General features: G+C 58.2%; 1 protein-coding gene and 1 long non-coding RNA gene across 2 annotated transcripts; one reads left to right on the top strand and one right to left on the bottom strand.

Moving 5' to 3' along the window:
• The first annotated feature begins 815 nt into the window (after window positions 1-815).
• Window positions 816-4,686, top strand: LOC118544191 (uncharacterized). The gene is made up of 2 exons (XR_004921447.2): window positions 816-1,508; window positions 2,137-4,686. It is a non-coding gene; the product is annotated as an uncharacterized LOC118544191 (long non-coding RNA).
• On the bottom strand, window positions 2,400-8,567 carry SCRT1 (scratch family transcriptional repressor 1). Its single transcript, XM_036105904.2, has 2 exons — window positions 7,894-8,567; window positions 2,400-5,914 (listed from the first exon to the last, which is right to left on the bottom strand). The coding sequence occupies exons 1-2, from the start codon at window positions 8,006-8,008 to the stop codon at window positions 4,977-4,979; spliced, it is 1,053 nt and encodes a 350-aa protein (XP_035961797.1). The 5' UTR covers window positions 8,009-8,567; the 3' UTR covers window positions 2,400-4,976.
• Window positions 8,568-20,213: the final 11,646 nt, after the last annotated feature.

Below are 20,213 nucleotides of genomic sequence, written 5' to 3'. Positions count from 1 at the left end.
CCCCCTGGTGACACATTCCTGTTGCCACTAGGTCATCTGGGACTGATAACCAGCCTGTCATCCCTACCTGGCAGGCTGGGGCTACCTGGCAGGTGTCTTTGAGTAACCTGCCAAAGGGGCTGCCCTGACTGGGCAGGAGAGCCCCTCCCGCATGCCTACACAGCCCGACCTCGGTGAGTCAGGCTCATCCTCGTCTCCTATCCAGTCTTTCAGAACTTGCGCCTGTTCACTGGCTGGCCTGGGCCAGGCAGGGCGAGGCCTTTCTGAATACTGATCCCAAGGGAGGGTGAACAAAGGAGAGGGTCCTCTCGGGAGCCTGGAGCGTAGGAATGAGCCCTGGGAGCTCTGCCACGCGCGCCCACGCGTGCCTTCTGGCTGTGCCATCCTTCCAATACAGAGCCAAGAACTACAGGGCCCACCCAGGCTGTCAGAGAAGATTGATGACTCAGGCTCCCAGTAGGCCTGGAGAGGCTGAGTCAGTAGTCAATAAAGGGTGAAGAGTCATTTTGGAAGGGGCTGCCTGCGTCCACGTCCGGCTCCAAGCCTTTGGCTGGCAAGTGACAGCAGGAGTGAAGCTACCAGAGTGGACGAGGGATCACCGGAGAGGACCAGTCCAGCGCACTGGAGCGGAGCGCGAGGAGAGCAAGACAGCGAGTTAATAGGCAGGCACGGGCTGTGAGAGCACCAATAAGGAAGAGCCTCAGTGCCGGCGGGGGCGGGGCCTGGAGGGAGGGAGGCCTGTGGGAGAGAGCGGGCGGGCCGGGTCTTCGGGATTGGGAGGGGGTCAGCGCAGGAGCTTTAGAACGCGCCGGCAGTGCCAGTTACCTCGGGGTCCAGGGGAAAATGAGGCCGAGGGCACCAGGGGAGAGGGGGAAGGTCAAGGTAGGTGGGGTTGCTTTTGGTGACAAAGGTGTACAAGAGGGGTTATCGAAGAAAGCTCAGTGGGGATTTCCCTGCCAGGGGAAGCAACTGATTAGGGGACTAGAGGCCAGGAGCCTTGCAGGCCTGGCTGGAAGAGGTTCAGAGCTTAGAAGCTCAGCCTGTGGCTGAGGCGCCACAGGAAGGCCACTGAGGCCTGTGAAGGGTCGGCCAACTGGTAGACATGGGACAGGGTGGTCAGCAGTCGGCGCTGCCCGTTCTCTGGGATGCAAAGTCCTGTCCATGGAAATCTGTGGAGACTGAGGGTTGAACCCGTTCCAGGCCTCAGGGAGGCAGATTCCGTCCTTCCACCCCATTGCCCCTCAGGGTCCTGGAGAAGCAGAGACAGCCAGTCTAGACCCTGAAGCTGGGAAGGAATGAACATTCCTCACTCGGGTGTGACTGCTGGTGTAGGGTGGGTGGGGTATTGGGGAAGGGCTTGTGTCCAAGGCAGGCCTTGGATAAGCTGTTCTCCCTGAGGCTGATTCTTCATATGCAAATTGGGCTATAAAGCCTACCCCAGCCTGGGGAGAGTGAAAGTCAAGGATCCCTGGGCAGAAGGAGCTGGACACTGACCTCTCCCATAGCAGGTACTTTCACTCTGGGCAGGCCTGTCTCCTGCCAGGGTTCAGACAGCTGGCTCTGGGATGACTTAGTTTGACTACATGTCTCCAAAGACTTTGGGCCTCTCAGCTTATGCCTGCCTACCTGGGTATCAGGAGACATTGCTGGGGCAGGGGGTCCCTGTCCTTGGGCTGTCCCTAACTAGCACAGTCCCGCCCCTCATCTCAATTTGATTCATCCTGTCTAGAACTCAAGGGCTGTGGGTGGCTGTGGAAGCCTCTCTTGTCCCCTGGGTGGCACCTCCCCAGAACCAGCATGGGTCAGCTGTCCTTGGAGGCCTCCTCAGACAGTGGGGGGGGTCAGGATGTGGGCAGCACACAGCAGTAAGGGGCTAGACCTTGCACCCTCTGCTGTCCCCCTTTCCTCCACTGGCATGAGGAGGGCTTGTTGGTGGCTGTCAGGCCCCAGGGGCAGCAGGATCCCCTACAGGGAGAGTAGGCCATAGGTCTGCAGGCCCTGCTCTACCTACTCTGGTGACTCTAGATCGCTTCTGGGCTGGGCCTGACTTCAGGCTGGAGACCCTTAGCTCCCTCAGTTCCTGGCACAGAGCAGATGAACCTGCCACAGGACAAATGCCAACTGCTTTGCCTTCAGGGGATTTCTCCCACGGCTTGGCCTGCCAAGCTGGCCCTTCTGGGAGGACGAAGATAGCCCTCTTGCGAAAAGGGACACTGGTGCACTCTGCACAAAGGCTGTGACCCGACCCCAGGGCTGCGTGGGCAGGCTGCCATTCCCAGCACTGCGCCTGCACGGTCTTGCCTCTGGGATGCAGCAGGACTGGGAAGACAACCCCCGGACATCCCAGCGCCCCCTGTGGCATGGGCCCAGCACTGGATACATCAACCCGACACTCCAAGTTCTATCAAGAGTGGCATTTATTCTCCTTGTGGAGGTGCGGCGCTCCGGGGAGCTGGTGCTATTGTGCTTAGGAAGGAGGTCTGTCCGTCCGTCCGTCTGTCCGGCCGGCCCAGCCCCAAACGGGGGCGGAAGAGGGGCGCGGCCCGAGTAAAAATCCCGGCCTGTTCCGGGTGGGAGTATGTACAAGGCGGCGGGGCGCAGGCGGGGGTGGGGGCGGGGCAGGCCGGCGGCCGCAACCCCCACCCGAGGGCCCCCGCATCTCGGGCCCTACTCGTAGAATCAGTACAAAATAGGTGCTACCTAAACGTTCCTTCTACCTGAATTCGCTAAGTCGGTTATTGTGCTGCTTAGTTATGGGGGCGGGAGGGGGCCCATGGCTTTCCACGGCGGCGGGGTGTAGGGAGAAGCGGGAGACCCTGGCCGGCCCATGGCCCTCTGGCCTTCTCCTTAGGTAGGTAGACAGGCGTATCGGGGTAGGGTGGGGCGCCTGTGTGTGCGTGTGCATGCGGGTGTCCCCAGCACAGGAGGGCAGGCCCCAGCCTGGGAGCTGTGTGGACTCCGAGTTGTGGTACAGAGGACTTGGGATATGGGCCCTGCTGTGCTGAGCCCTCAGTCCGCTCCTGCAGGTGCAGCTAGGTAGCAGCTTGGGGCCCACTGGGATGGGGCTGACCAGGTCATACACTCCAGCGTGCACCTTTTGTCTGGCCTGGGGCCCTGGCCCCACACAGCAGAGCCCAGGTGGCCAGAAGATGGAAGGACTGAGAGTCGGTATGGGTGGCCCTGGTCGTGCTGGGCCTTGGGGCCCTGGGTCTGTGCCACCTGAGCTGAGAACACCAGGTGCAAGTGAATGGGTAGAGCCCAATTGCACCCAGCACTGGACCCGGGCTGGGGCGGGAAGAGGTAAGGGGGATGCAGGGTTGGGTCTAGGGACCAGGCCTTTCTCTGCATATGCAGCTCTCCTTGGCCCACCCGAACCTGATGGACCCCTGTTGCGAACATGCACCCCCTGCAGGTCGCTGCATCCCTGGCCGACTCTGCAGCGGGCCTGGCACATAAGTGCCCAATGAACAGTCGGTGGGTGATGGATGACTGAAGGAGGGGTCTTGGGGGCAACCACCCCGCCCCAGCCCCTGGAACCATTACACCCGCAGGGCTCTGCCGTGGGGGGGTAGGGAGGAGGAGGGGAAGAAAGTCTGCGCGTCCGGCCCCGCGCAATGTCCCTGATCTAGGGGCCTATGGGGTGGATAGGGCAGGGGGATACCTGATTCTCAGTAACTCTAGAGGCGGCGGCAGCTTCGCATGCAGTGCGCATTATTGCTCTATAGTCGGCGTCGGACTAACTAGAGGGAGAGGGAGCGGGCAGCCCCGGGGAGGGACGGGACGAGGGTTGGGGCTGCATGCAGTGACGTCACAAAGGCGGCGGCCAATGGGGCGGGCCCTTGGGGCGGGGTCGCCGCCGAGGCTTTGGCATAGACGGGCGAAAGTTGGCAACAGAGTGGGGGCGGGGCCTGGGGCTCGAGGGTGGGGCCCAGGTAGGGGCGGGGTTCAGGGGCGGGGAAAATGATCCCGGACATCCCAAGCCCCCGGCGTCGGCGGGAAGGATGGGGGCCTCAGCGCCCCTTCCCTGACCCGAGTGCAATCCGTTCATAAATAAAACGTACAAATACAGAAAGAAAGAAACCCGACGCATCCGCAACCCCCCCAGGGGGCTTTACCCGCAAAGCGAATACAGAGAGGTGTGTAATGGGCCGTGCCCAGGCTTGCCTGCCGGGCCCCAGGATCCGTCCTCCAACACCGAATGCCCGGGGACGAGGGAGGGAGCCCCGGGGCAGGGCGGGAATGGGGTCGGAGGAGGTCGGATAAGTCCATGCGATTCGATATGCGTCATTATTATTCGTTATGAAGGACAGAGCCCGGGAAGCTGGGCTGGAAGAATTCGGATTTGGCAGAGGATGCGAGGCGAGGGTGGGAGAGCGGCTTGGACTGAGGCCCCAGAAAGAACCCGAGGGAGAGGGGTGCCGCCTTCCGCCTCTCTCCCCGATCCCCAACGCGTCTATCACTCCTGGGGTTCAGCGAAGACTGAGGAGTTGGGACGCCTCTGCAGGACCCTCCCTCCTGCTCCTCCCCCTGTCTGCTCCCTGGACGTCTAGGCCGCAGGCCTGGCCCTTGGAAGGCTTGGGAAAGGGGTGGGGAAGACCTGAGTCTCTGCGACGCTATCCAGGGGCGCAGAGGAGGGAGGAGGGGGGTGCTCCCCACCTCACCCCACCCCCGTCTTCAGAGACCTAACTCGGAGATGAGGTTCGGTTCTGGGTCTCCTCGACCCTATTGCTGGGAAAAAGCCTGGGGCACCCTGGAGGGGAAGGGAGGGGGTTCGGGGTGGGTCTCCCCTCAGGACCCTATTGCTTGAAGGGGCCGACAAGGCCCCTGGCGGGCGGGGCGGGGCCGGGCCCCCTCCCTCTATTGCTGTGAGGTGGGGCCCGCCCTCCGGCCCCTCCGCCCGGGCGCTGGCGGAGACTTCCCTGGGGGCCCGTATTGCTGAGAGCCGACCCGGCTGGGCTGGCGGACGTACCGCCGCCCTAGGCCTGCACAGGACTGAGCCGCGGCGAAGCGGCGGGCGCCTGGGCCGCGGGGCCCCCGCCGCCAGCGCCGCCCTTGAAGCATGCAGACTCGTAATGCTTGTTGAGATAGGACTTGAGCGCGAAGCTCTTCTTGCAGCGCTTGCACTGGAAGTGCTTGAAGGCCGAGTGCGTCTGCATGTGCGCGCGCAGGTTGGAGCGGTCGGCGAAGGCCTTGCCGCAGTGCGCGCAGCCGAAGGGCTTCTCGCCTGTGTGGGAGCGCATGTGGCCTTGCAGCAGCCAGGGCCTCGAGAAGGCCTTGCCGCACACGCCGCATTTGTGGCGCAGGTCGTGCGTGAGCAGGTGCATGGCCATGGCCGGCATGGACACGTACACCTTGCCGCACGTCGGGCAGCGCCGCGCCAGCTGACTGTCCAGGCTGCGGTGCGTCTGCTTGTGGCGGCTCAGGTTCGACGACGTGGCGTACGTTTTCCCGCACTCGCCGCAAGCGTGCCGGCCCCCTGCGCCCCCAGCCCCGGGCCCCGCGCGCGCCTCCGTGCTCACCCCCCCGCGCGCGCCGCCCCGGCCCCCGGCCCCCGACCCCGCGCCGCGCGCACCCGCCCCGGCCCCGCCTCCGCCGTCGCAGTCGGGAGCTGCGGCAGAGGCCGTGGAGGGAGCGGCGGCGTTGGCGGCCTTACGGCGCGAGCGCCCGTCGGTGATGAAGAAGGCGTCAGCCGCGTAGCCCTCGCTGACGGCGGCGTCGCCGTTGATGTAGCCGCCCGCGGCTGTGGCCAGCTCTGGGCGCGGGGTAGGAGGCGGTGCCGAGCCCGCGGCCGCCGGGCCCAGTTCTCCACGCACGGCCGCAGCGTACATGGGCTCTGGGGACGGCCCTTTGAGCAAGGCCGCCTCGGCATCGCCATCGTAGACGGAGGCGGGCCCCGCGTAGTCGTTGAGGTATCCTGAGGGCCGAGGTGGACAGGCAGACAGAGGGAGGGGGAACCGGCCAGCGGGCGAGACGCACACGGGAAGGCGGCGGGAAACACGGGGTCCGGGAAGGAGGGAACAAGAAAAAGGACAAAGGAGAAGGGGCCGGGGGACCGCGGGGCAAGGAGGATGGAGGAGGCAGGGAGGGGAAGAGAAGAGAGGACAGATGAGACTGGGCCGGGCCTCGGCTCCGCCCCCGCCGCCCGCCCCACCCTCGCAGGGGGAGGAAAGAGGCGCATCCTCGGGCGCGGCTGCCCCCCTTCCGCGGAGCCTCAAGGTCAGGGGGGAGGGGCGGCGCTTCCCTCGCCCTTCTTCCTCCACCCCTCCTCCCCCTCGGGTTCTCCCCACTTCAGCAGTTTTCCCTGATTATGCAACACACTGCGGACCCGCAGCGCACAAAGCCGGGACCGCCCACCGAGGGACCCCGTCGCTTCTGCCTCTCGGGGTTCCCACCTGCTCTTCCCCTCGGCACCTAGAACTCGTGTCCAGGCTTGATGCTGCCCCTCCTTGGTCCCCTAGGCCCCCCAACAAGCCCTGAAGACTTCTCCCTCCGGCAGCCCCTCCTACCCTCTCTAGCACCTCCTTCTTCCCTCCCAGGTCTTCCACTACTCACTGGACTTGACCCCCTTCCTGCTCCAGCCCTATCTCCCTCCATCCACTCTGCTTCTTCCCCGACTCCCTTCGTTCATCCTGTACCCTTGGGTCCTACCTTGTTCCACATAGTCCTCTTCCCCCAGGCCCTAACCCTTTGTAAGCGCCTTCCCAAGCCTCAGGACTGGCGACCAGGGAGTCGCTGCGTTGGAGAGTGCCAGGGCACCCACCAGGGGACACCTTCACTGGACAAGCTGCTGGCAGGCGGCATCATTAATGCCGGTAACTGCAGTTGTTCTCAAGGTACAAGATGGATCTCACAACCTCAGAGTCACAAATGCACGCACCACATGATGCGGCCTCTGGCTTGTTCAGGGTTACACCCAGCTTCCCAGCCACCATCAACCCTGGAGTGTCCTCCCAGGGTGGGCTGCTCGCTGATCCCAGCATACCACCTACTCATGCAGGGTCACACACGCAGCCACCCTGGACACACTCAGCCAGGGTCACCAGTCACATGGGTGCACAGCGGCCTCAGAGTCACATGGTCCCATGTAGTGGCACACAGGCAGGCACACACTCATACAGGGTCACACACAAGCGCACACAGTCACATGGCCACACGCAGTCACATGGGCGCACACAGGCTCACACACAGGCTCGGCTCACACAGGCTCAGGTCACACTTGTTCCGGACACCCCACGCTGCTGGCACTCCCAGCCCTCCTGCCTGCATGCTAACAGTTGTCCTTGAACTTGGGCACCCTTACACAAAGAGCCTCCCCCTGATTCCAGCACTTGGGACCTCCCTACTTAGAGCCCTCCTGCCCACATCCTCCTCCCTGATTTTGGTTGCAGGGGAAATACTGCTGCCCCTCTGCTGATACCCTAGTCCTGACAGGTGGCGGCCCCCACTGGACCCATGCCTACTCCCTGGAACTCACAGCACTCTGCTGACCCTAGCCAAGAAAGAGAGGTTGATACTCAGGAAGGCCCAGGTTTCTGGGTGTGGGTCTGCATGCACGGCAGGTCCTGTCATATCAGCAAGTGTCCATACGCATAGCCAGGGTGTGGGTCCGTGTGTACCTTCAGGTACTTCCTGTTTCGGATCCTTGCTCCCCACCTTCTCTCCTGCATTGACACTCTCCCTGCCCGGCCTTGGCCCTGTTCTGGCCTGCCTCTGCATTCCCCTCTCCCCACCTTCCTCCACAGTCCAGCTTCAGCCACTGTCTCCTTCTGGTTCTGGTTCCCTCGGGTCTATTTCCTGAGGCCCCCGGCCCTTCCATCCCCATACTCTGGTCCTCTACCCCTTCCAGCATTGTCCTGGGCCCCTTGCTGTCCCCAGCCTCAGCCCAGCTCGCACCTTTCTCGTGCAGTCGCACTCCGAGGTCGCTGCGGGCGCGCCCGTAGGAGCTCTCGAGGTCCGCCGAGGAGAACGTGTCAAGTTTGACCTTCTTGACCAGGAAGGATCTGGGCATGATTCCTGCGGGGCACCGGCGCTGCGGGCCTGCGGAGCCGGGGCGCGGGGGGGCTGCGGCCGCGACGGGGCCCCGTCACCATCCGAGGAGCGGCGGAGGCAGCACGGGTCCCCACTCTGGCCTTTGGATGCTGCCGCTGGAGTACCGTCCTCCTGCCTGCCTGCCTGCCTGCCTGCCCTGCGTTTCCTCCTCTGCTCCTCTGGATTCCTCCTCTTTTCCTTCTCTTCTCTTCTTTTCTCTTCTCCTCTTCTCTTGTCTTGTCTTCTCTTCCTTCCTTCCTTCCTTCTTTTCTTCCTTCCTTCCTTCCTTCTTTCCTTCCCTCCTCTGGTCCCGGCTTCCCAGCCCGCAGTGCCGCCCCTGGACAGGCGGGGGAGGAGGCCGGGGGGTGGGGGGTGGGGAAGGGGGAGCGGCTCCGTCCCGGGCCCGGAGGCTGCGAGTGGGTGCAGGGCTGGCCCGGCTCCGCGGCCCCCTTCCCCTCCCCCCCACCGCCGCGGCGGAGCCTCAGTCAGCGACCCCCCATGCCCCTGAGGGTGGAGGCGCCGGGCCCGGAGAACGCGGCGGCGGCGGCGGCGGCGGCGGCGGGAGCGCCAGCAGCTTCAGCACCGCGGCCAGCGCCGGCCCGGCCAGCACCTCGGCCAGCGACCCGGCGCGCTCAGCCACGGCGGGCGGCGAGGGGCGGGCCGCGGGTGCTCGGCCGCCAGGCGGGGGTCCTCGGCGGGGGTCTCTAGGAGGCTTGCTTTATTGTTCTGCAGCCGGAGCGAGCGGCGGCGGCGGCGGCGGCGAGCGGGGGGCGGGGGTCCTCGGGGGGAGGGGTGCGCAGGGAGGGCGGGCCGAGGGAAGGAGAGAGGGAGGGACGGGGGCTCCGGGGGCGGGGCTCAGCGCTCGGACAGCTCCTGGGCCCAGCCTCCTGCGCCCGCGGCCGCCTCTGCCTGCGGCCGGGCCCAGCCTCTGGCTTTTAAAGCCCCAGAAGCTGAGGGAGGGGGAGGGAGGGGAGGGAGGAGAGGCCGGCGGAAATGGCTGCGCTGGGCCGGGCCCGGCCGGGGTCTCCTGGGAGGGGTCTTGGGGATGCCGCGGCCCCCGCATGTGTGGATTTCCCCCGAGCAGCTTCGGGAATGGAGGCCCAGCGGTCTGCGGCATTGTCGTGCGTGGGGGGGAGAAGTGGAAACAGGCCTGGGACTCATGAGCCCCAGACTGGGGATCTTGTGGGGAAGAACGCAGGGCGGATCCCAGTCTGGTCCAGCCTTCCTAGCTATCGGGTATGGAGGCTAGCGATCTTAGGGGACGGGTGGGGGAGGCGGGAGGCGAAGGAGCGAATGCTGAGGCAGCGAAAGCGCAGTGTGGATGCGCGGCGCGCTCCCCGTGCCGCAGTGTCTCCCTGCCACTCGGTCACCCGGGCTGACCCCGTGCCCGCTGGAGAAGCCTCCCTCCACCCCCCACCCCCCCGCCTCTTTCCCAAGGGGCGGATGTCGAGCGCAGCGGCGATGCAGCGAACGGGCTGTGAAGGGGGAGAGGGGCTGCCATGCCCTTGCTCTAGAAATTCGACTTCATTGGTGGTTTTACACCCTTCCGCGCGGCTGCAGCTCCCCCCGGCGGCCCCGCAACCAGGCGGATAACCCTTCCCGCGGCCGCCCGCCCCGAGTTTGCAGCCCCCATGACGTCAGGCCCAGCCGCCAATGGCCGGGCGCGGGGTTGTCGGGGGCTCCAGGCCGCACAATGGCCGCGCGCGGGGACATATGTCCTCAATTAGGTCCCGGAGCTGCCATTGTCCCCTCCCTCGCCTGCGTCGGGTGGTTCGGGAGTCCACGCTCAGAGCGCGCCTCCGCGCAGCCCGCTGTCACTGAAGACCAAGGTCGCAGGGGTGGCTCGGGGGAGTGTCCGGGCGCGGCCGAGCCCGGAGCGCGTGCAAGGTGGGGGCGCGCGCGCACCCGTCGCTACACGCAGTGACCTTGTGCAGGGCGGCACGGCGGGACCGCGGACTCCGGCCGGGAGCGCGCGGCGGGCGGGCCGCTCCGGGAGCGTGCGTGCGGGGGCGTGCCGGGAGTGCTGAGCTTGGAGCCGCGCCGCCGCCTGCCCCGCGCCCCGCTTCCTCCCGCACCTCGGCCCTGGAGGCGAGCGAGTGTGGGTGTGAGCAAGCTGGCCCCGCGCGGGGGACGCGGCGGAGACCACAGGCCCGCTTTGTGGCATTGGCCACGGCCGCGGCTGCATATTCATCTTGCGTGGCAGGCGTTCCCGAGGGGCGGGGGTGGGGCGTCGCCGCCCCCTTATCGCCGAGCCGCAGCCGGCGAGGCCTGAAGTGGGGGCGGGGACGGGGACCCCCCCCTCGGGCAAGCCTGTAGTCGCTGCTCCCTCCCAGGAGGGCCCGGCCGAGGCGCAGACGGAGGCGCGGGGCCAATTAGCATTTTGATTGCGGGGCTGGGGGCCCATCTGGACCGAGGCCTAATTACCGGGCAAACCCTCCGGGCGCGGGCTGGACGTGCCCGGCGCAGTCCCTTCCCAAGCGCCACCCCCCCCACCTCCTCCCGGACAACCCGCCCCTGTCTCCTCTCTGACTTCATCCCTGTCCCCTCCTCTACTCCCAGTCACTCTATCCTTATGCTCGTGTTTCCCTGGCCCCTTCCCTCATTCTTCCACTCGGCTACCCGTCCTCCTGTTCACGTCCTCTGTCCGCCCCCTTCACCTCTTCGGTCATTTTTCTGTTCCTCCAACCATCCTCCCGTCCCTCCATCCCCTGGTTCGCTGTCCACGTCCCTGCCTCTCTCTGTCAAGTTCCCCGCCCCCTTGGCTCCCAACCCTCTTGATGGACAAGGCGTCAGGGCACAGACACATGTGTCCCACGGCCGGGTGCTCCCGAGGGGACTATTCGGGCGGCCCTTGATCGGGCTCGCTCAGGTGGAGTCCGCAGCCCCTCGGGGCGCCTGGCGGGGAGGGGCAGGTGGGCCCAGGCCTTGGCCATCAGTCCGCAGTGGCCAGGGTGCAGAACACACATGCGGCCCAGTCTCAATTACTTGGGCCTCCTCACCCCGCCTCCTTTCCAGCACCCCTCTTGCCCCCGCCGGCATCCCAAGGTCGCTGCGCCCGTCCTGGGGTCCAGCTAGGAGAGACTGGGGAAGGAGAGATGGTGATTCTCATGCTTTTGGAAAGTTTCAGCTGTCTTCCACCGGAGGCCACCCTGAATCTCTCCCACTGAGGGCTGGAGGCCTGGTGGGGAGGCTTTGTTGCAGGAGAGGACAAGGTGAGAGACAAGGATGCTTTGGCTCCCAGAGGACTCAGCCAGTTGAGGGTTACTCCAACCCTCAGGGCCTTAGCACCCAGGGAGTTGGTCTGTCCACCCTGCCCCCATAGAGCCTCTGGTCCTCAGAAACTGTTTCCTCTGTCCTGGTTCATGTTGCAGCTGGGCCCAGCCTCTTACCCAGCTGGGATGAGGGGATGCAGTGTTGGTTCTATGTCCCTCTATCTCCCTCTGCTTCTGGGCGTGCCACCTCCAGCCCTGAGCAGGTTCCATGTTGCTGAAAGGCCAGGCTTTAAAGGGGAGACTCACTGAATTATGTCCCCAGCAACCTGCCCCCAGCAGAGCCAGGATCCCTGTGTGTGCTCACTCCTGGGCCCTGTGGTCACCTTCTCACCCCCCTCCACTCTAGTAGGACTCCAATCCAGTCTAACCTAGCCTAGAGGGTCCACTCCTCCTTCTGGATCCCCCCCCTCCCCGGCTTACCAGGATCCCAGCCTAGCTAGGAGCCTCTTTTGGCCTGGCTCCTTGGTACCCCAACACCCCCCTCCTCAGCCTTCTCTTCGGTAGAATGGGATGGGGTGTTTTCCTGAAAGCCAGCTGGGATCCTGTGTGCATAGTGGGCTACCCATAATCTGCTCATTCTGTTTCCCAACTGTGAGGTGAGACTCACAGCTCATAATAGCCACTCCCCACCTGCTTCTAGAGCCCATGGCCAGCCCAGGACACAGATACTAACCAGAAAGATGAGTAGACCAGGTGATAGCTTGGATCATGAGAGCAGGAGGGGGCAGAGACCAGGCCTGGGAGACAGTTGTGGGCTTTAGCCTCTATTCCAGAGGAGATGGGAATGTATATTTTTGAGGAGCAGCAGGGAGGCCAGTGGGGATAAGCAGAGTGGTTGGGTTCATCCAGGTTTGGGCTTTTGCCAGGTGAGCTTCTGAAAGGGGCATCTGAGCCCAGAGGGTATGCAAGGGAGAGGTGACAATGATTGTGGAATCTAAATGGAGTGAGGAAGGGGTAAGGGCATGACAGTGTGGGGGCTCCGGAGTGCTGGGGTCAGCATCTGCAGGACTGAGCTGGGGGGTAGGTGATGATCTGAGAATGGGGTGTTGAGAGGAAATGCCGGAGTGGGGGTGAAGGGGGACAGTTACAGATGGTGACAGGGTCAAGGGCATAACTGGGGCAGAGGACGAGGTCATTGGCAGGAAGAAGGGGTCAAGACTGAGGAGCAGGGAGTTGAAGGGTGGTCACAGGAAATTGAGACCACCAGGAATTCAGACCTGGCGCAGCGATGGGGCGATGCCCACAGCGAGGGCTGGTGTTGGTGGTGGGCACAGCGGATGGCTGGTGGCAGCTGCGACTCCTGCAGAGAGGAGTGGGGAAGGGGCTGCAGGCCACAGTGAGGAACAGGGCAGGTGGGTACCCCCTTCCAGGCCAGGGGGCTGAGCTGGGGAGAGAAAAGCAGCCCCCAGAGAAGGCTGGCAGGAAGGGAGCAGGGCAGAGGGGAGCTGGGGTTCCCAAGGGAAAGTGAGGGCCCAGCAACAGGGCTGAGGTTGTTGGTGGGAGGGGTTGCTGGTGACCGGCTGGACTCCAAAACAGGCGATGTGTACTGGGTGAGGCTCATGAGGACAGCGGCATGAGGCAGAACAGGTCCCTGCTGGGGCAGGAGCTTTGGAGCTACAGGGAAGAAGTGAGACCACGAGGCAACTAAAAATGTCTACTTGAAAAAGACAAGGAAAACCAAAGAGCAAATATCAAAGTAGTAGAAAATATTTATATAACAATGGATTAATATTCTGATTATAGAATAGCTGCTGTAAATGAACTCTACAAAACAAAGATGCTGAGACCCCCAAGGGGTTAACAGGCAATTTACCACACAAGAAATAAGAGCCCTTACTGGGAAAGACATGCAAATTAAACAAGATGCAAATTTCAGGGTGGGTTTGTTTTTGTTTTTGTTTTTTACATTTTTATTATAAAAAATATCAGATGTGCGCAAAAGTGCAGAAAGTCAGATAGGGATGGGTCCGCATGTGCCCACCACCACCGAAGACCAGCTGGCTCACAGCCAATCTGGTTTCCTGTCTTCCCCCATCCCTCCCCCAATCCCAGATGTCATATCACAAAATGTCACTTTTAGTGAGTAAACAAAGACATGAGAGCACACAGGGGCCTGGGAGTTGCATGAGGGAGCCCCCACCTCTCACCCTGAGTTGACCCAGCCAGAGCTGGGGGCACTGTCCCCTTCTTGCTTCAGGAAGGATATCCCCTCAGCCTCCTGAGTTTTAGGGCCATCAGAGAGGCCAGCAGCTCTGAGTGACCCAGGTCCTATTTTGTTCCAAGGGATCCAACCACCTGACCCTGCTCAGACCCTCCGACCTCATTCCAAGCTTGAGATAGAATTTCCATACAGTAAAATGTCTTAAGTGTGGAGTTCCATCAGTTTTAACAAACACAGTTGCTCTCGTAACAAGACATAGGATGGACACCAGGGTGGCTCAGTCGGTTAAGCATCTGCCTTTGGCTCAGGTCATGATCCCAGGGTCCTGGGATCGAGCCCCGCATCGGGCTCCCTGCTCAGCGTGGAGCCTGCTTCTCCCTCTGCCTCTCTCCCTGCTTGTGCACTCTCTCTCTCTCTGTCTCTGAGACAAATAAAATCTTAAAAAAAAAAAAAAGACACAGGACACTTCCATTCTCCTCCAGGACAGTTCCTTGGGGAAGCTTTAAAGGAAACACAAGAGGGGAGGGGGGCAGGAGAGTGGGCCCTGGAGGAGGGGGAGGTAGTGGAGGGGAAGAGAGGGTGACCAGAGGATGTCAGGACCACCAAGGGGGAGCTGTCATCCTGCCTGCATTCCCTGGAAGTTGGTGTGGGGTGGTCCGGCAGCTGTGTAATTCCTAATGCAGTTGGACCCTCCTGCCCTCACCTCCCTGGCCTTCCCCTGGGGTTGCACACTCTCAATATTTGCTCTAGAACACAGAGGAAGAAAAGACTGGACAAAAAGAGGAAGAGCAGAGCATCAGTGAGTTGTGGCATAACTTCACATGGCCTAATATGCGTGTGATAGGGGTCCTGAGAGGGAGGAGGGATTGGGGAAAAAATGTAGAGATGATGGCCAGGAATTTTTCAGATTTGATGAAAATTATAAATGTACAAATCCAAGAAGGTCAAGAAGCCCCAAACACACGCTACAGGAAGAAAACCACAGCCCGGCACATCATAGTCAAATGATAAAGGGAAATATTGAAAGCAGCCAGCAGGGGGTGAGGGAAGAATCAACACATGCTGTGTACAAAGGAGCAATGATAGGATGACAGCAGATTCTCATGGAAATCAGGCAAGCTAGAAGATGGCGGAGCAACGTCTCTAAAGTGCTGGAAGAAAAACATTGTCAACCTAGAATTTGATACCCAGTGAAAATATCTTTCAAACACACAGGTTAACTAGATTTTCAGACATACAAAAGCTGAAGAATTCGGGGCACCTGGGTGGCTCAGTCGTTGAGCATCTGCCTTCGGCTCAGGTCATGATCCCAGGGTCCTGGGATTGAGCCCTGCGTCAGGCTCCCTGCTCAGCGGGAAGCCTGCTTCTCCCTCTCCCACTCCCCCTGCTTGTGTTCCCTCTCTCGCTGTGTTTCTCTCTGTCAAATAAATAAATAAAATCTTTATTTAAAAAAAAAGCTGTAAGAATTCATCACCAGCTGACCCACACTGCAAGAAATCCTAAAGAAAGCCCTCCAGACAGAAGAAAGTGACACCAGGTGAAAATCTAGATCTCTACAAAAAAATGAAAAGTATGGAAATTGTAACTAAGAGGTAAATGTAAAAACTTTGTTTCTTGTTATTTAAAAGATAATCAGCTGATTAAATAGAATTAACAACATATGCGGGATTGGGGCGCCTGGGTGGCTCAGTCGTTAAGTGTCTGCCTTCGGCTCGGGTCATGGTCCCGGGGACCTGGAATTGAGCCCCGCATCGGGCTCCCTGCTTGGCGGGAAGCCTGCTTCTCCCTCTCCTACTCCCCCTGCTTGTGTTCCCTCTCTCGCTGTGTCTCTGTCAAATAAATAAAATCTTTAAAAAAATGTATGTGGGATTTATAACATATATAGAAGTAAAATGTACAACTAGATAGCACAGTGTTCAGGTGGGGGAAATAAAGGGACAGGCAAAGTTCTCACAGCAGAAGTGAAGGGGCATAGTCACTGGAATGTGGGCCGTGATAAGTTATATCTGCAAAGAGTAAAGAAATCAGGGGCGCCTGGGTGGCTCAGTCGTTAAGCGTCTGCCTTCAGCTCAGATCATGATCCCAGGGGCCTGGGATGCAGCCCCGCATGGGGCTCCTTGCTCCGCGGGAAGCCTGCTTCTCTCTCTCCCTCTGCTGCTCCCCCCTTGCTTGTGTGCTCGCTCTCACTTGCTTTCTCTTTCTGTCAAATAAATAAATGAAATCTTTAAAAAAAAAAAGTAAAGAAATTAAAATAGCACAAGTTATAGCTAATAAGCCAACAAAGAAAATAAATCATACAAAATTCTCAACAAATCCAAAAGAAGGCAGAAAAGGAAAAGGAAAACAGGTACAGTTGGGACACATAGAAAGCACACAGCAAGATGGTAGATCCAAACCCAAGCATGTCGCTAATCATGTTCAATGTAAGTGATCTAAGCACCCCAACTACAAGGTAGAGGGTGTCAGGTGGTATAAAAAAGCAGGGCCCAATTATATACTGTCTACAACAAGCCCATCTTAAATATAAAAATAGGTTAAAACAAGAGGATGGGAGGGCGCCTGGGTGGCTCAGTCGTTAGGCGTCTGCCTTCGGCTCAGGTCATGATCCCGGGGTCCTGGGATCGAGCCCCACATCGGGCTCCCTGCTCGGCAGGAAGCCCGCTTCTCCCTCTCCCACTCCCGCTGCTTGTGTTCCTGCTCTCGCTGTCTCTCTCTGTCAAATAAATAAATAAAATTAAAAAAAAAAAAAAAACAAGAGGATGGGAGAAGATATACCACATGAACACTAAAGAAGGCTGGGGTGGCTATGTTTACATTAGACAAAGTAGATCTCTAAATAAAGAATGTTGCCAGGGACTAGGAGGGTCATTTCAAAGACCGTTAAACTTACGGCAAAAGCTGTGCCAGGACCAGGTCCTGGTTGAGAATGAATGAGACCCTGATGTATGGGCTGAGGACAGCTGGGTGGGGGTCCCTGAACATCTTTAATTTCCAGAACCCCTAATCTGGACCATCAAAAGAGCTGCCCTCCAATGAGAACTTGCTCTCTTTGAAGAGATCCAGGGATATTCCCTCTTCTGACCTCATATACACCCTTAGAGTCTGTCCCCACTTCCCACCACAAGGGCCTCGGATGGAAGTCGCAGCCTAACCTACCCCAGCACTACTAAAGTGTGACACACCTGTCCCTGCAAAAAAAAAAAAAATCTATGGAAGCCCTAACCCCCAGTGTTTCAGAATGTGATGCTATTTGGGAATAAGGTCACTGCAGATGTAATCAGTTAAGAGGAAGCCATCACTGGAGTAGGCTGGACCTTTAATTCAATAGGTGCTTTTACAAGGAGAAGAAACACACACGCAAGACAGAAGAGCATCCTATGAAGACATAGAGATGCGTGAGAACAGAGGCAGGTCAGCCAAGGGGCACAAAAGACCCCTGGCACCACCAGAAGCTGGAAGAGGGGCCTGGAGCAGACTCTCCCTCAGAGACTCCAGAAGGAATGAACCCTGCCAACACCTTGATTTCAGACTTGTGGTCTCCAGCACTGCGAGAAAATAAAGTGCTGTCATTCTAACCCACCCAGCAGCCCTAGGAAATCGGGGACAGTTGGCTTCTTTTCACAATGAATGATATGACAAGTGATGAATGAGCTAAAGAGAGAACTGTTTAGTTTTCAAGAAGAATTTGGAGAAAATATTTCCAGTCTAGGACTTACTGGGTTGAAAAGTAAAACATTTTTTTCATTCCCAGTCTCTCCAGCTTGCAAAAGCTACTCAGAGTAAGAAATAGACTCTGAGGGGCGCCTGGGTGGCTCAGTCGTTAAGCGTCTGCCTTTGGCTCAGGTCATGATCCAGGGGTCCTGGGATCGAGCCCCGCATCGGGCTCCCTGCTCCGCGGGAAGCCTGCTTCTCCCTCTCCCACTCCCCCTGCTTGTGTTCCCTCTCTCGCTGTGTCTCTCTGTCAAATAAATTTTAAAAATCTTTGAAAAAAAAAAAGAAATAGACTCTGAGCAAAGATCAAATCCAGAGCACCACCCCTGAAATGTCTTCTCAGTGGGAAGATTAAGTCAAAAGTGGGGCCATGAGAGGGCACCTGGGTGGCTCAGTTGGTTTGGGCATCCAACTCTTGATTTCGGCTGTGGTGATGGTCTCGGGGTGGTGAGATCGAGCCCTGCCTTGGGCTCCACACTCAGTGGGGAGTCTGCTTGTCCCTCTCCCTCTGCTCCTTCCCTCTCCCCTCTTCTCAAATAAATAAATAAAGTCTTTTTTTAAAAGTGGGGCCATAAGACTTCTCGTTTAGACCCCTAAGAGATGTAAAGCAGTATCTTTTTCTAAAAGATTTTGTTTATTTATTTGAGAGAGAGAGAGAGAACACAAGCCAGGGTGAGGGGCAGAGGGAGAAGCAGGCTCCCTGCTGAGCAGGGAGCTGGACATAGTGACTTGCAATGCAAGTAGAATGAGGTCTGCCTTGAGGAGATCTCTTGGTGTAAATCTTGTTCAATGTAGTGGGTTATAATTTGATACATAGAAAACCTACATAGTTTTTTTTAATTTAAATTCAATTAATTCACGTATAGTGTATTGTTAGTTTTGGAGTTAGAGTTCAATGATTCATCAGTCTTATATAAACACCCAGTGCTCATTACATCACATGCCCTCCTTCATGCTCATCTCCCAGTTACCCCATCCCCCCACCCTAAAACCTACATAGTTTTTAAAGTAATCATACTATCTTGGATTACAAGAGACAGAGATTGTTCAAAATTAAAAGGGACCTTTAGGCCTCTAAATTTCTGTCGGCAGAAAGCAGGTCAACAACATGAAGCCTTTCCTACGGAAAAGGAAGGATGGCTCAGGAGAGCCAAGAAGCTAGAGAGCAGAGTCCAGAACCTCTGAGAACAACCACATGGGAGACTAGCACCAGAGAGCACAAATGGACCCTAATCAAGGAAGTTTCCCTGCACGACAGCAGGCTGACTAGCAACATACGTGCTCAACTGAATTTCCGAATTTCTATTGACCATAATTGCTACACACTTTCTACCCCTTCCTTTTTTGAAATAAACATTTTACTTGGGGCGCCCGGGTGGCTCAGTCATTAAGTGTCTGCCTTCGGCTCAGGTCATGATCCCAGGGTCCTGGGATCGAGCCCCACATCGGGCTCCCTGTTCCGCGGGGAGCCTGCTTCTCCCTCTCCCACTCCCCATGCTTGTGTTCCCTCTCTCGCTGTGTTTCTGTCAAATAAATAAATAAAATCTTTCTTAAAAAACATTTTACTTTAGAATAAATTTAGATTAACAGAAAAGTTGCAGATATAATACAGAGACTTCCTGGACGCTCTTCCCTCATCTTCCCCTAATGTCAGTACCTTAGATTTCTATGGTACGTCTGTCACAACCAAGAAGCCCGCACTGGTACATTACTATTAACTCAACTCCAGGCTTTATTTGGAGTTCACTTTTTTTAACTGACATTTTCTTTGTTTCAGCAACCAATTCAAGGGACCACATTGCATTTAGTCTCCTTAGTCTCCTGTGGTCTGACAATTTCTGTCTTTCCTTCTTTTTCATGACCTTGACAGTTTGGGGGAGTACTGGTCACTTTTGTAGAATGTCCTTCAGCTGAGGTTTGTCTGATGTTCTCTTGTGATTAGCCTGGAGTTCTGGGTTTGGGGAGGAGACCTCAGAGGTGATGTGGTCTTCTCTCTCTCTCTTTTTTAAGATTTTATTTATTCCTTTGAGAGAGAGAGAGCACAAGCAAGGGGAGAGGTGGAGGGAGAGCGACAAGCAGGCTCCCCGCTGAGCTGGGAGCCTGACGTGGGACTCGATCCCAGGACCTGAGGTCATGACCTGAGCAGAAGACAGACGCCCGACAACCTGAGCCCCCCAGGCGCCCCTGATGTGGTCTCATTGCATCACAGCAGAGAGACATGATGTCAGCAGGACTTATCACTGGTGATGCTGACCTTGATTACTTGCTTAGGGTGGTGTCTGCCAGGTTCTTCTACTGTAAAGTTATTATTTGTCCCTTTCCACTCTACTGTTTGGATGCAAGTCCCTAGATCCAGCCCACACTCGAGGCTTCTCCCATATTTTATAGAAGTGTCTATTGAAGATATTCTGTCCCTGTCTCATTAATGTACATTGTGTCTGTAGGGAAAGAGAACTTGTTTATTTATTTATTTTTAAAGATTTTGTTTATTTATTTGACAGAGAGAAACACAGCGAGAGAGGGAACACAAGCAGGGGGAGTGGGAGAGGGAGAAGCAGGTTTCCCGCAGAGCAGGGAGACCGATTCCGGGCTTGATCCCAGGATCCTGGGATCATGACCTGAGCCGAAGGCAGATGCTTAATGACTGAGCCACCCAGGCGCCCCATCCTTGGAAAGTCTTATAAGTCGACAGCAGGCTGCGAATTGCTGGTCTGGTATGGGGACGAGTACGGCCAGGAGCTGGGCATCAAGTGGGGAAGCAAGTGGAAGAGCGAGCTCACGGCAGGGAAAGGTGGGCACCACTGCTCTTCAAAACAGAAAGGAAAGGAAGAATTCTCCTTGGCAGTTTCCACAGTCCAGCTCTTTTTTTTTTTTTTTTTTTTTTTTAGATTTTATTTATTTATTTGACAGAGAGAGACAGCGAGAGAGGGAACACAAGCAGGGCGAGTGGGAGAGGGAGAAGCAGGCCTCCCGCCGAGCAGGGAGCCCGATGTGGGCCTCGATCCCAGGACCCTGGGATCATGACCTGAGCCGAAGGCAGA

This window comes from Halichoerus grypus, chromosome 5 (genome assembly GCF_964656455.1).
Source record: "Halichoerus grypus chromosome 5, mHalGry1.hap1.1, whole genome shotgun sequence".
Lineage (NCBI taxonomy): Eukaryota > Metazoa > Chordata > Mammalia > Carnivora > Phocidae > Halichoerus > Halichoerus grypus.
The sequence above is the reverse complement of the archived record's forward strand: the minus strand, read 5'-3'. Positions and strand labels throughout refer to the sequence as shown.

Excerpts from the sequence above, each read along its gene's own strand:
- SCRT1 (XM_036105904.2), bottom strand. The coding sequence starts at position 8,008 with ATGCCCAGATCCTTCCTGGTCAAGAAGGTCAAACTTGACACGTTCTCC. Across the intron at positions 5,915-7,893 it reads AGTGCGACTGCACGAGAAAG|GATACCTCAACGACTACGCG; the intron begins GTGCGAGCTGGG and ends CTCGGCCCTCAG.